The 14,910-nt window shown below is 33.2% G+C and overlaps 3 protein-coding genes across 3 annotated transcripts; 1 reads left to right on the top strand and 2 right to left on the bottom strand.

The window, feature by feature from the left end:
- Positions 1-1,831: 1,831 nt before the first annotated feature.
- On the bottom strand, positions 1,832-2,794 carry LOC17886120 (transcription factor PRE4). The gene is made up of 2 exons (XM_006292821.2): positions 2,544-2,794; positions 1,832-2,105 (listed from the first exon to the last, which is right to left on the bottom strand). The coding sequence occupies exons 1-2, from the start codon at positions 2,670-2,672 to the stop codon at positions 1,956-1,958; spliced, it is 279 nt and encodes a 92-aa protein (XP_006292883.1). The 5' UTR covers positions 2,673-2,794; the 3' UTR covers positions 1,832-1,955.
- A 4,147-nt stretch (positions 2,795-6,941) lies between these two features.
- LOC17885302 (RINT1-like protein MAG2) lies at positions 6,942-10,032 on the top strand. Its single transcript, XM_006290552.2, has 4 exons — positions 6,942-7,283; positions 7,476-7,586; positions 7,737-7,837; positions 7,929-10,032. The coding sequence occupies exons 1-4, from the start codon at positions 6,980-6,982 to the stop codon at positions 9,816-9,818; spliced, it is 2,406 nt and encodes an 801-aa protein (XP_006290614.1). The 5' UTR covers positions 6,942-6,979; the 3' UTR covers positions 9,819-10,032.
- Positions 10,033-10,091: 59 nt separating this feature from the next.
- Positions 10,092-12,481, bottom strand: LOC17887362 (microtubule-associated protein RP/EB family member 1A). The gene is made up of 8 exons (XM_006291552.2): positions 12,215-12,481; positions 11,713-11,781; positions 11,538-11,624; positions 11,340-11,446; positions 11,102-11,244; positions 10,976-11,022; positions 10,739-10,852; positions 10,092-10,525 (listed from the first exon to the last, which is right to left on the bottom strand). The coding sequence occupies exons 1-8, from the start codon at positions 12,320-12,322 to the stop codon at positions 10,337-10,339; spliced, it is 864 nt and encodes a 287-aa protein (XP_006291614.1). The 5' UTR covers positions 12,323-12,481; the 3' UTR covers positions 10,092-10,336.
- Positions 12,482-14,910: the final 2,429 nt, after the last annotated feature.

Raw genomic sequence — 14,910 nt, 5'->3', positions numbered from 1 at the left:
CCAAGGTCCTGTTGGTTTACCTGTTAGTTAGAAATGCAGACGGCCTGATTATCCCCTTGTATTAGTCGGAAAGCATTCCAAACTCGGGATAGACAGTGTGGTGGCCCTTCGGAGAGAAGTCCACTCTGAAACACTTCAGTGTGTTTCTACCGGGGCTTGCCGGATCAGCCGATAGGGTTTATTAAAAAAAAAAACTTCTCAATCTCTTAAACTCGTAAGTTATACCATACATTGACATCTCATTGTATAGAGATTTTATAAACACAAAACCCTAATTAAATAGAAAATTATACTTTATTCAGATAACTCCTAAACTTCCTTTTTCCTAACGATTACTCGGTAAGATTAAATTTAGCTTAGGTCTCAAGCCTTCTTCAAACTTATTCCAACAACTCATTGACCCAAAAGATAAATATTATTTAGTGTGGCCAATGAATGAAAATAACCCATACTTATAAGTATAAGTATATAAAATGTTAGTTGATCTAACAAGTTATCGATTGAGAGACCTAACATGCAAGATATTAACATAGTTGCTTTACTCTGGTTGACAAACAACTATCTTATTAAAAAAAGGTTTACGTTTAACAAAGATATTTAACAAGTTTGGTACAATGCCAAGAATCTAACAAATTCTTAATTAAAGCCCAAATGTGTATCGAGCGTTTTAACAGATTGAAATGTCTTTCATTTGCAAGTAGCCCAATTGATATGGATGACTTTTTAGGCTTTTTCGTATGATCGTGAAACCTCATGAAGGAGGTTTTCAAACTTTCTAGTCATTAGGTTAGGCGGAAGTTCATATTAGACGTACCTAAATTATTAACATTTGTTGTAGCTCTCTAAATTTAATGGCTCTCAGGTGTATATATATAATAATATGGCTATCGTCAGATTATATGTAGATTTGAATCTCTAGCTAAAACGAATAATTTTGTATTAGTGTCGGGGTTAAATCTTGTTTTTTTGGATAGTGTACGTGGAAAGATCAACACTTTAGTTCTATTTTTTTATCTGTTCTATTCTTATTCTTCAGTTATATTTTTCTATATTTTGTTTTGCCGACTCTATTTTTGTTTCTTAACTTTATATATACCATAGGTCCATATCAAAACTAATTTTAGTTATAATATGGCTTCATATTCTTTGCTTTGGAAGCACGATTGCATGACCTATGGATATAGATTATATTTATATGAAGAATTCGACTGCCGACTAATACATAGTTTTTCTACTTGGTTTAAATATTTTTAAAATCAAAATTTTAACTTACGCAGTTAGTCTTGAAAGTAAAAATAAACGTACCTTAAAAGTCTTAAAATATCATCTTAATAAAATATGTATCAATTATAAAAATTTGTGGTTTACTTTTATTTGACAAGAAATAGACAACTAATTTTGTAAAGAATGATATATATATATATATATATATATATATATATATATATACATAGTAATTTTTATAAAGGATAATAGATCTATAAAAAAAACTAATAAATAACAATAAAATATATGATACTTTAAAGTAGACTTTATATAATTGATCAACTTTCTAGTTTATTTTAAATCTTAATTAGCTGTTTTTTTTTCCTTAACTCAAATATATATTTAAGCCATTAGACGTGAGCTTAAGTTACTTGTTAGCTATAGAATTAGTATATATTTTCTTTAGATATATACATTGACAAGAAGGAGAACGCCGACAAACTTGTGCTGCCTTAAAATAATGTGAACGTAAAATCCAAAGTTCCAAACCACTTGCTTCATTCAACAACTGACAAAACAAAACCCTAAATAAAATAAAATAAAAACAATACATAACAATGAACAAGCGCCAGAATGATCAAGATCTTTAAATACATTAAGAGGAATTAATAAAAACTGAGAATACATTTTAAAAAGGAAAAGAAATTTTAAAAATTTTAAAAATAAACCCTTAATGTATTGCACTAATTCTACTGCATAAGCAAACTTCGGATGAGTGCAGCTTGATCTGAATCAGTTGATTCCAAAAGTTGAGATAATCTTTCACTAAGATCATCAACTTCTTTGCTCAAGTTCCTTATGTAACTACATGTCTCTTGTAATACCCTCGATGCTGATACCTGAAAATGTGTTATCATATTGATAAGAAGAAGGATCTAATTAATAGACTTTACAAATATATATATATGCTATTTGTTTTCTATGTTGCTTTTGAAATAAAAACTCAGAACTCCTCACAAAGTATATCATAATTAAATTATGATTCAATATATATGAAAGATAGATTAGAAGTAACGACATTTTAGAATTAGTTAATTATATATGTATACGTGGGTTTTATCAAGTTGCTAATTCAAAAATTGAGTATATATTCGTTTTCTTTCTGATTCTTAATATAATTGGAACTCTTAAGTCTTTATCATTGTTATTTTATAGTTCTAACTGAAGGCTATACTATATAGTGTTAGTTTCTTGATGGAAGAAAAATAATCATAAAAGTAATGAAAAACAGAAACATTGAAATGGAGAATTTGATTAGATCAGTCTACGTAGTGTACCTTTCCAGAGCGTCTGTTGTTACCAAGTTCGGGGAGAAGACGATGAAGCTGAAGGACAAGATCGTTGATTTGTTCTTCGGAGATCATGGGAGTTCCGGTTTGTCTTGACCGTGATTTTCTGCTAGACATTATGCAAATATGATATGGTAAAGTATAGCTAGAGATGGATCGTAAGGTTTCTTAACTTGTGGGAGTGTTAAGGCTTTAGTATGTTAATTTTTTTAGTAAAAGAGTAGTGAGAGCAAGAGAAAGATGAAGGAAGAATATAGAAGTGGAGGGGACTGCAACTGCATAGAATAAACATGAATGGCCTCAACTTGTGTTTATATACAAGATTGTCCCATCCATTTTTTTGGCTCCATGGAATCATTTTAAATATTAAAATAATTAGTACAAGTTTCTTCTAACATGTTTCCTAAACATTAAATGGTAATTACCTTCAAGTGTAGTTAAATTAACTGATGGTAATTAGATTTAAAAACTATATTGTGATTCTCTAATGGGGCATTCTCTAAAATACCATCATTTTTGTTTTTAGGACAAAAATACCACAAAACTATAATTAGATTTTAAATTTTCAAAATCTAAATTCTTCTCTAATTTGGGTTTAGTATTCTCTTTCTCAACTTGAATATTTTGCCTTGCAAGAAGTTGTTCACGTGTAGTGTTTGTTTATTTTAGAGTTTACATAAAAGACTATTGTTGCCTCACCGTAAACAAAAACCTAATCAGATTGTATTTAGTTGTACAAGTTTTTCATGGTAAAATTAAAGTGGAGCTACCTTTTTTTTTGGGCTCATTATGTTTTATAATTTGTAGACCGAAATTTTTTTATCATTACTAAAATAAAACCATTAAATTTCAAAATTTGCATATATAGGAGTATTTGTATTCTAGTTTTCATATTTTCACTAGTGACCAAATTTCAGAACAAGAGTCATCCTGTGACAAATTTTTTTTTTTTGTATTTTATCTAATTAGTGATGCTTGATTATAGTTGCTAAATAATTCTTAACTCGTCCATTTATTGTCATATACTTATCGGCAAATTTGCATAATTTCTGGAATTAGTGATGATAAAAAAAAAATATTCCTTGGTGCAGTATTCTAACTCTCATACATATTTATTTTTTTCAAATTTGTGGCAAAAGAACTCTTGTACATGCATGTATAGTTGTTAACCAAATTCAGTTTGTCGGATTTAAACACTGATGGTGACATATCGATGATATATTATCATCAAACCATTAGACTACACATCATAAATTTCGAGAAATATTAAAAAAAAAGTATATAATTTATATCAACATACAGTAATTAGATGTCTACTTCACAATAATCTCGACTAATCCAAGACCTAATGGTTAATTTCTTTTATTACTGATGGATTAATTGAAATAAAAAAACTTGTATATAATTAATTAACTAATTAGATCCCGATTCTATAATAACCTATCAAATTTTATATGGTTACATATCTACTTGATCAAGTGCATATACTAATGTGAGCATGTACAAAAAAAAAACATATATTGAATCATTTTGGTTTTGGTTTTGGTTTTATTAGTGATCATGAGATTAAATAATTCAGTTACTGGTATTTTTCTATTTTGAGTGGTCCTTAGTTTGTTTTTGGGTCTTTCTTTCATTCTTATTATCTTAATATCATGTCCATCAATCAGTTGATTAATTGCAAATTTGGAATAATCAATCAAACGTTTTTTTTTTAATTCTAATTCAATTATATTTAAAATTTTCATAATCCATGGATCATGTTTCCTATAAATCAGTTTATTAGTAATACAAATTTAAATGTTTGTCTGAGGATATGTAATCAAATTAAATCATATAGTAATCCGTCTCTCTTCCTATTATAAAAAAGATATATAACACTCCATCACTATTCATTGAATCATTGTCGATAACTTTGTGTGTTTCGAAAATCTTTTGCTTATAAGCATATCATTAACCGATATAATATTTTAAATTGTTTGCGTAATATATATATATTAGTATTCAATAAATTTAGAAAATAAACAGACAACACCTCCTTTGACAGGTCAAAGCAAGCACATCTTACAACTTGTGGTATTATGATTATTATTTTTGTCTTTGCAAGTTGTGATGTTAAATATGGTAAAATGTGTACTTTCAACATTTTAATAAGTTAAATGTATTATTTTTAGTTTTTAATTAATCTTAACAATCCGAGGATGAAAAATAACTATTGTATACTAAGCAAAAAAATCCAAATAATGAATGCATTTTTTTTTGGTTAATAAACCAATATGTGGTACTATTGCATGGTCAGCTTGGATCTCGGGGCACATGATGTTCTCGGAATATACAGCGAAGAATCACGATGTACTCTGTTAATTTTGTTTTTCTTTATTTATTTTCCTGATTTCACACTTCTTTTTTTATTTAGTGTATTTCAAGAATCATAAATTATTATTCTTTAATGTACTATGTACACTCAAGTTCTAAAGTCTACTTCTCATTCTATTAATTCTTAATCTTGTTGCTTTTTTTTTTTCATTCCAAGTAATAAAATGTGATTAAAAGACAACTCTAAGTTTCTTTTACAAATTTTTATCAAGTTTAGATGTCTTTTATTTTATTTTTTTCAGAATCATACAATTATTTTTGTGTTCAATTTTTCGAAACAACTAGTTTAGTACTTAGACAATATATAAAATTTCGAAAGCAAGAAAAAAATTACATATGAAGATCAGTTTATTTTTACCACTCTGAACTTTTCATCTAAAATCAGTCGATCGAAATGGGGAAAACTATTGTATATGATATCTAAATGAACACGAAAGTAACATATAAAAATATTCTGCAAGTCTTGAGAAACCCAAGTTGAGGGAGTCTTTGAAATATATTTTGATATAACTTTATATTAGATTTTAGTACAACAGAGAATTCCAAGAAAGATTACGGAGATCTCTTTGCCATATGGTTTCTGTCTGAATTATTCGCTTTCTATGCTATTAGTATATGATTCGAACGATAATATTTATCGTAATAAGATATTCATACGTATAGAAAAATGTTCTAGACCCAATACTACACACTTTCATAGAAAACACGAGATTCATTATTTGTTTAAGCATATCAATACACAGGTACGCGTGTAAGACACACTCATGCATGCAAATACTAACTAATATCCTAAGCTAGTAAAGCTTACCATGATCATGTACTTCACAAATTACAAATATAGAGACTTACTTAAGAAGAAGTGTATAAGACCGAGAAAAGAGAGTTTAAGAAGTGTAACATTTGTACATTGATCTGCAATTTCTTGATTACCAAAGAGAAACAAATACTGTTTGGCACCAAACACTTTACCTAGAAAATATTAAAGTAAGTGAAAAAATTATGTGGTTAGTCATGATAATTGTACGGGCACTCTTTGCAAATTAGCTGGAGAATCTTTATAAAGTTTCCCATATATAGACTACATAAAATTTTCCCTTTTGAGTCTTAGTGTAGAATATTCTCCTTAGAAAACATAATAAATATATAAGACCATCCTCATTAGGGATATCTTAGGAGGTTAAGATACCCCGAATGAAGATGCCCTAAGTTCTCTGTTTTTGCAAAGATACTCTTTTGTCTTGTTGGATACTTAACGCAAAACCTCATCTAAGACCTAGACAAAGCGTATGGGCCGGGAAGATTCATTTGATACCATAGACAACGTCATAAATATCGACAAAACACACATACACACACATATTTGTTTAGCGTGAGGCAGGACAACCAACGATATCACATTCACCCTCAAGATGAGTCGATCTGTCTCTCATCATTCTCTTCTGTTTTGCGTACGTATTCGATTGATCAGAGAAGACATATTATATAATTTCTCAAAACGGTTCATTCTTTCATCATGTATATGACTATGAATCTATATGCTCTCCTTTGCTAGAAGTAGTACGTACGAAGGTTTTAATCATATAGAAAAATCAAGAAGACATACTATATTACTATCCCTAGTCTCGTATGACCAGATTCTCTTATGTACCTATGTACATACACTAATTAGTTTTAGCTAGGACTTACGAGGAGACCTTTTAAAGCATATTTTTTGGCGTGTGCTACTGCTCCATGATGTGGACGTGATGAACCAGTTTGACAAAATCAATATGAAGTATGAAAGTGCGAGCCTCGTTTTACAAAAGAGCACTTTTAACGTTTAGTTGTATGATATGAAATGGTTGGATTGATCCGGTCAATCTCTGCTAATACCCAATGAATCAGTTTTATTTGAAACCACTGTCCTGTCTTGTCCCTTGATGGGCTAAAATAAGGCCCATTATCCGTGTTACCAAAAACTCGTCAACACTCCGAGTCAATGACTCAGTATTCTCTTCTAACGAATTCTCTCAACATTCTGATGAAATTGAGCCAACGACGAACCGCGAATGGACGCGATCAAACCACTTCCTCAGGTCTCGAGCTTCTCCGCTTCGGTCTTTAGCTTCCTCGATGATAGATTCAGAGACGCCGGAGATCTCTCTCAGTCTCCGGGTCTGGTTTCCGAGTTACGGACTGAGATTTCCGAATTGGATCAGAGATTGGCCGGATTAAATCGCCAGCTCGAGTCTGGTCTCGCTTCTTACGCTTCGTTTTCGGATCGTGTCGGTGGTCTATTTGTCGAGGTTAATGCCAAATTGGCTGATCTCTCTTCTTCTTCTTCTTCTACCTGCGTTCCCCGCCCCGCGTCAGGTTCGTATGATTCTATCACGATTTATCTGGAGAAACAGCGAAAATGCAGATTAAGATCGTGAAATGAATTGTTGTAGTTGAAGATGAAAATTTTGATCTCTGGGTGGTGGTTGATGTTTTTTTGCAATGCTGGCAAACTTGTGAAATTTGTTAATTGCATTTTGAGAATTGTGGTCTGTTTTATTCATTTAGATAGCGGAGAGAAGGAGGAGGAGGAGGAGACGACGGAGCATGTAGCTGGGGAAGAGCTTCCTTCATTAGCAAAGGAAGTAGCACAAGTTGAGTCTGTTCGGGCTTATGCTGGTACGTTGGCTTTTCATTTGGTGTTTTAGCATCGACAGATAATTTCTGATTAAGAACAATAGCCTAATAGTGATTTAGTGTTTTCGATGGATTGATCAAGACTAGTTTTTAGTTACTTTCAACATTTTAAGATGTTTTGCAATGTTTCAGAGACTGCTCTGAAGCTTGACACTCTTGTGGGTGATATCGAAGATGCTGTGATGTCTTCTTTGAATAAAAACTTGAGAACATCTCGGTCAAGCGGGTTTGAAGTGAGCACACTGTTTTTAGATTGAGTATTATGTATCAGACTTTAGACCAAGTATGTGTGGATCAATTTTCTAAAAATTTTATTGGTTTCAGGAAGTGCGTCTACATGCTATCAAGACACTTAAAACTACAGAAGAGATACTGAGTTCAGTGGCGAGGAGACATCCTCGGTGGGCACGTCTTGTTTCTGCTGTTGATCACCGAGTAGATAGAGCTTTAGCCATGATGAGACCGCAAGCAATCTCTGATTACAGAGCGTTGCTTTCGTCTCTTGGATGGCCACCTCAGCTTTCTACACTAACTTCAGCGAGTCTTGATTCAAAGTCAGAAGATGTCCAAAATCCTCTTTTCACCATGGCAGGGAGCCTCAAAAGTCAATACTGTGGAAATTTTCATGCCCTGTGCAGCCTGCAGGGGTTGCAGTTGCAAAGAAAGTCGCGGCAGCTTGGGAGCCATAAGGGGGAAAATGTTCTTTTCCACCAGCCACTCTGGGCTGTTGAAGAGCTGGTCAACCCTCTGACAGTTGCATCTCAGCGACATTTTACAAAGTGGAGTGAAAAGCCTGAGTTCATTTTTGGCCTTGTCTATAAAATCACAAAGGACTATGTCGATTCTATGGATGAATTGTTACAACCGCTCGTTGATGAAGCAAAATTAGCTGGGTACAGTTGCCGAGAAGAGTGGGTTTCGGCTATGGTAAGTTCACTTTCTTTGTACTTGGTGAAGGAGGTTTTCCCTATATATGTTGGTCAGCTAAACGAAGCAAATGAAAGTGATCTTCGTTCTGAGGCCAAGGTTTCGTGGCTCCATCTCATTGACCTGATGATCTCTTTTGATAAGCGAGTTCAGTCTCTGGTATCACAATCAGGAATACTTTCGCTTCAAGAAGATGGAAATCTTTTGAGAATTTCGTCTCTCTCAGTTTTCTGTGACAGACCTGATTGGCTGGATTTATGGGCAGAGATAGAGCTAGATGAGAGGCTCGTCAAATTCAAGGCAGAGATTGATTACGACAGAAATTGGACTGTGAAGGTCCAAGACGAAATCACATCCACTTCCGACGTTTACAGACCGCCAATTATATCCAGCATCTTTCTGCAGCACTTGTCATCCATAATTGAACGATCCAAATCTGTGCCGGCGATTTACTTGAGGGCAAGGTTCCTGAGACTGGCAGCGTCACCAATAATTCAGAAGTTCTTGGATTGTGTCCTTCTCAGATGCCAAGAAGCCGAAGGACTAACTGCATTAACTGAAAATAATGATCTAATTAAGGTCTCAGACTCTATCAATGCTGGTCACTACATTGAATCTGTCCTAGAAGAATGGAATGAGGATGTCTTTTTCATTGAAATGGGAACTGGACAGCATGATCCACAGGAAAATTTAGGACTGGAGAACTTTACAGAACCATCTGAAGGTATTTTTGGACACGAATTTGAGAAGTTGGAGAAGTTCCGATTAGAGTGGATAAACAAGTTGTCTGTGGTGGTCTTGAGGGGTTTTGATGCACGAACTCGAGACTACATTAAAAACAGAAAGCAATGGCAGGAGAAGAAAGACAAAGAATGGACGGTGTCTAGGACACTAGTTGGGGCACTGGACTACTTGCAAGGAAAAATGTCGATAATAGAAGAACATCTAAACAAAGCAGACTTTACAGCTATGTGGAGGAGTCTAGCCTCAGAGATAGACAGGTTGTTCTTTAACAGTATCTTGATGGCGAATGTGAAGTTTTCCAATGATGGAGTCGAAAGGTTTAAAGACGACATGGAGGTTCTGTATGGGGTTTTCAGGGCATGGTGCGTTAGACCTGAAGGTTTCTTTCCTAGATTAAGCGAGGGGCTTACGCTTCTGAAGATGGAAGAGAAGCAAGTAAAGGACGGTCTGAGTAGAGGCGCTAAGTGGTTACGCGAGAACAGAGTTCGGTATTTAAGTGAAACGGAAGCAAAGAAGGTAGCTAAGAGTAGAGTGTTCTCTTAGTTAGAACTCTTTCAGCAGATCAACATCTTACTGATGTCCTCGGAGAGTCAGACTAGAAAGGTACATTCATATGTTTTGCATAGACGCCCACAAATACGGATAGGTGGGATCATTTAATTTATTTGTGGATTAAATTATAACACTCAGCTTTGGATTTGTACTAACCAGCCCTGGTTCTGTTTCGTCTCGGTTTGAAGTTCTTTACTTACCTTAATGACTGATAATTCAAAAAGAACAAAAGAAAAGGAAGCTCCACACTTGTAAGCTTCGCACTTTGGGTCAATGTAATTGTTTTATAACAAGAAAAAGCCTCTTGAATAGTAACACCAACTCTCAATGTACTCAAACTAAGCTTTCTAATAATAGAAGCTCATTCATCTTCACGTTTCAGTAGGTTATCTTTTAAGTCTTTTAACAAAGGAAACTTTGAAGAGAAGGCTATGGCCAGCCACTGTTCGTCACTCTGGAAAAATTTGATCCAGAAATTTCTTCTACTTAGGATTGTTAATAGTCAGAGCTTAGGCTTGAGTATTTGCTTCTTCCTCTTCTTCTTCTTCTTCTTCTTCTCCTACTTTTTCTTCTTGTTCTCCATTTCCTTCAACTTCAGCTTCAACTCCTAGGGATTGGTTCAAGTACTCTTGAGCGTCTTCTAGTACAGATTCAGTTGCATCGGTTGCATACAGTATCTTCTTCACTGCTACCACTATCTGTATTCCAAGGAAGCATAAATCAGGGTTAAACACAATAATCTTCACAAATGTTAGGTACATATTATGGGAAGCATTAAACATGCTCGCTGATGAATCAGGTTTTGCAATGAGAAAGTCATTGTTAAGAGCTCTTTACTTCCCTCTTGAATCTAAAAAGAGAAGATAAATACTATGCAAGATAGAAGGAACAGGCTTGACAGAAACGTTTACCGGAAGATCATCTAGTTCAGGAGTTTGGCAGAGTATCTCTACATCCCGGAGCTTTGAAAAGTAAAAGTCTCTTTCTTTTTCCAAGAGATCAGTAGAGATTTTGAGATCGGCAAGCTGTATTGTAGAAGATGAAAAAAGGTTATATATGACATATGGTGGACGTTTCATCCATCAGAGGATATGCGCAAAGTAAGTAGAAAGCTTATACTAAGAGCAATTGAATCTATGTCCGTGTACCTCCTTTGACAAAGCCTGCACTTCAGCTGCTTTTGCTGGCTTGGGACCTGAAAATTATGATCCCAAACGATGTTTAGAATGATACATTATTGTTTAGGTAGAATACCTGCTCTTTAAATGGCAGACCTGAGGCTTTGGTAAGACCAACTGAACTGGAATTAGATGGAGGATGATTATTGTTAGTTTGCAGTGACTTTGGAATCTTGTTAGAACCCTTCACACTCCTCTCTTTACCACCTCTTGATCTTCGTTCCACTGGATTATAGTTCCTGTAAGAGACCATCGGTTTTAGAAGCTTAACTGTGTGGGAAACAATGAAAGGGTAACAAATCCAAAAGAAAATCTGACAGATGAAACCCCATACTCATTCATAATGCCACCATTAATGGAATCACAGAAACGCTTCAGCCATTGCAGAAACTCCAAGTTATCCAATGGTCGGCCTTTGACAAGCCTGTTAATTTCCAATGGCTGAGGTATTCTCTCAGTAAGACAAACAAGGTGAGTAACAATACACACACACAGGTACTCCAGAAGAAGCAAGAGATGATGATTGATATACCTTTGTAATTTTCAGCTTGTTGAACACATCTTGCAGGACCTTGTAGTTTTGTATCATGTCATACTCATTCTTTGCATCAAAGTTAACCTTGCAGAGGGAGAATGTATCAAGCCACCAAGAAGCAAACTAACCGTAAGAATTATAAAACATAAAAAAGAGTTTTAGAAAAATCCACCTTGTGCATTGGCACAACTCCTGGAAAGGTCATATCAAGCATCTGACATTGCACAGCACCAGATGCAGCCTAACAAAACCCAGAAAATTCTTTGAACAGTGAGTGACACGAACTTTTCATCCAAGAACAGTTAGTTCAAATACAAAACTAGTAGAACTCTTTTAGATCCCTCACAGCAACAACAGTGAATCCATACATATGGCATTGATGGCATTGCAACATTTTAAAACTCCAAAGCCTAAAAAGCCCTTTTGTCTACTCATATACGACTCAGAACACTAACTTATCCCCAAAACTCATCCGAAGCACTTAATTCTCATCGAAATTTTATAATCCAATTGAGACAACTTCAAATCCAAATCTGCATTTTCTTGTACAAGTTCCAGAAAACCCAATTCCCAAATTATCCAGCGAATGAACCAAATCAACACTACACTCAACTCTATATAGAAGAACCATTAGAGAAACCCTCACATGCAGATACAGAATCCATATACTATACCTCTTCGACGCGAGAGAGATTGAGCTGAAGACGATCATTAATCCAAGTGAGAATCTCGTTTCGTCCGACGAAGTAAGCACTATCCATCATTCCAATGTTCGTCGCCATTTGAGTGAAAAAAAAAAAAGTGAAAACCCTCTCTTTTCTTGGAAACGACGGCGATAGAAGGATCGGAGAAGAATTCTGAGGTTATTGTAATTTTGATTGGATCTGTTTTTGCTTTTGAAAGGTTTTGAGTAGAGAAAGAGAGAGAGAGAGAGAGAGAGAGAGAGAGAGAGAGAACGGAAAAGTGAAAAAGCAGAGAGAGAGAGAGAGGAAACGGCTGGCAGCGGCAACTGTAAAGATGGCAAAATTTTTAATTTTTGTTTATTTGTAAATTAATAATTTTGAGGTTTCGTGTGGTTGTGAATTATGATTTTGTTAACCGAGTAGTCCTTTTTTCTTGAAATAATAACATTTATACCATGAGAAAGAAACAATTCTGATTTATGAAGAAAGTATTTTTCTTTTAAGAAAAAAATACACATACTGTATATGATAAAATATTATACTCATAATTTTAGGGATTCTAATTCAAAATTTCCAGACAGCTATTATTTATCACCAAAATTAATTTAAAGTTCTCGGTTAAAAAAACAAAAAAAGTTCTCGATTAATATGATAAACATAAGATTAATAACTTTTGTATATAAAAAACCGGATATGAGTAGATGTATATATATATATATATATATATTTTGTCGTCATGCCTTAAAATGTCGTTATGATTTTTATAAAAATATAATACAGTTTGGGATAGATTTTAACAAAATAGCAGTAAAAATTTTGTTGAAAACAACATGAAGTTTGCTTTATTTAAAGGACATGAAAATTTCGAGAACTCTAAATCCAAAATAAATTAAAAATTGTCAAATAGTGAAATTTATGTGGATGAGGTAGTGAAAACACAAATTCTGATATTATTGATAAATCACGGAGATTTTGAACTATAATCCTATTGATTCTACTAGGTTGTTCGTTGGCAGTAACAAGTATATCTTATGAATTCCATGTAAACCATTTAAAAAAATAAGTGATGGATGCTCTTACGAACATATCAACGTCGTAGTTATCACGTAACTTAAACCCTTCTACATCCCATGTGACTAATCCGTCACAGTGTCAAAATTATAAAAAAAAAAACCCTCATGTCAGATAGCGGAATTTTATGTTTTTTCAAACTGGTAAATTTTAAGTGAGAAAAAACAAAATTAGAGTGGTAAGCGATATATCAAGAATTTGATAGTGTAAGGGTAGGAGAAAATAAAATCCATAAGCATTTAGATTGTTGTAATTAACACTCAAATTCTTTTAAATTTTTTAAAGTGCAATATTCGAAGAAAACAAATTCATAAGCATTTATTTTGTTGTAACTAACAGTCAAATTCTTTCGAATTTTTTAAAAGTGTAAGATTCGAAGAAAACAAATCCATAAGCATTTAGTTTGTTGTAATGACAGTAAAATTTCTTCAAATTTTATAAAACAATATGATAAGTTGAATTCATTAGGCTATAATTGTATTTGTAGTATGTTTAAGTTCCTTTGTACTTGACTAATGACAAATGACATAGCATTGTAATTTTTTATCATTGATTCATCATTTTCAAAAGCATTGTCACTGCTACTTTTTGTAATTCCGAAAATTGATTTTGGTTTTATAGTTTTAGTTAAGTTGGCTACTTCAACATTGATTTTTGTATGCCTTGTTGCGCTTGTTATGTACGATGACATATTTATTTAGATTACACGTTTGTGGATATTAGAAAAATGATTTTTAAAATTTATTAACTGAGAAACAGTAATTATATCCCGCAGAAATTTGATCAAGGTGGATAAAATCCCTTTTATTATTAGTATTTTACTCAAATAAATAACTTCGATATTGAGATATTGGTATTACTTCATTATTGCAAATTTATTGAGAAATTTAAAGTGTGTATTAATTAAAATAAGAAATAATTAGCACAAAAAATATAGGAGATGGGATCGAGCCTAATGCAAACATTTAGTTCTATTCAGTTTCTTTATTTTATCATAAAAATACATCAACTGATATTATCTTCTAAGAGCATCAGCAAAGGCATAAGCAAAAGGATACATCTTAGAGTAATTTTAGTATATTAATAATGTAATAGTGTATTTTAAGAACCAAGCAAAATTAAGTAGTTATTGGTTGAACCCGTAGGTTCTTACATTTATAATAATATAATAATAATATATTTATTAATTAATTTGAAAATTTAAAAAATGAAAAATTATATAAATTTATAAATTAGAACAATAAAGATAGAAACATATAATTATAAACAAAACATACAAACTTTATAAAGATTTATCAAAAATTCTTGATTGTTGTATGGCTTTGATCTACAAGACTACAAGGGCGATTATGATTTTGTAACAACATCCGGTTACATGTGGCTATTATAATACAATGAAATTCTCATTTATGCCTATTGAGGACTGAGCATAAATTGCATTTTCCGGATCAACAAAGGCTAGTCATCACTCACCCGAACTGAACAACATCTAATCCAGAAACACCAAGACCTCGAGAAACCGCCTCCTACAAAATAAACAATGGAATTGCCAGTGGACAAATTACTTATTCCATTGCATAAAGAGACAGCTTTTGCAGAACTGAAAAAACGTCTTG

The sequence above is a fragment of the Capsella rubella genome, unplaced genomic scaffold, assembly GCF_000375325.1.
Source record: "Capsella rubella cultivar Monte Gargano unplaced genomic scaffold, Caprub1_0 scaffold_5, whole genome shotgun sequence".
In the NCBI taxonomy this organism is placed as follows: domain Eukaryota; kingdom Viridiplantae; phylum Streptophyta; class Magnoliopsida; order Brassicales; family Brassicaceae; genus Capsella; species Capsella rubella.
Note: the sequence above shows the minus strand (reverse complement) of the source record. Positions and strands in the feature narration are given on the sequence as shown.

Coding starts and splice junctions, on each gene's coding strand:
- LOC17886120 (XM_006292821.2), bottom strand. CDS start 2,672: ATGTCTAGCAGAAAATCACGGTCAAGACAAACCGGAACTCCCATGATC. Junction 2,106..2,543: donor ACAACAGACGCTCTGGAAAG/GTACACTACGTA, acceptor ACACATTTTCAG/GTATCAGCATCGAGGGTATT.
- LOC17885302 (XM_006290552.2), top strand. CDS start 6,980: ATGGACGCGATCAAACCACTTCCTCAGGTCTCGAGCTTCTCCGCTTCG. Junction 7,587..7,736: donor GTCTGTTCGGGCTTATGCTG/GTACGTTGGCTT, acceptor GCAATGTTTCAG/AGACTGCTCTGAAGCTTGAC. Junction 7,838..7,928: donor CTCGGTCAAGCGGGTTTGAA/GTGAGCACACTG, acceptor TATTGGTTTCAG/GAAGTGCGTCTACATGCTAT.
- LOC17887362 (XM_006291552.2), bottom strand. CDS start 12,322: ATGGCGACGAACATTGGAATGATGGATAGTGCTTACTTCGTCGGACGA. Junction 11,447..11,537: donor ACAAGCTGAAAATTACAAAG/GTATATCAATCA, acceptor AGAATACCTCAG/CCATTGGAAATTAACAGGCT. Junction 10,853..10,975: donor TGCAGGCTTTGTCAAAGGAG/GTACACGGACAT, acceptor TCTACAATACAG/CTTGCCGATCTCAAAATCTC.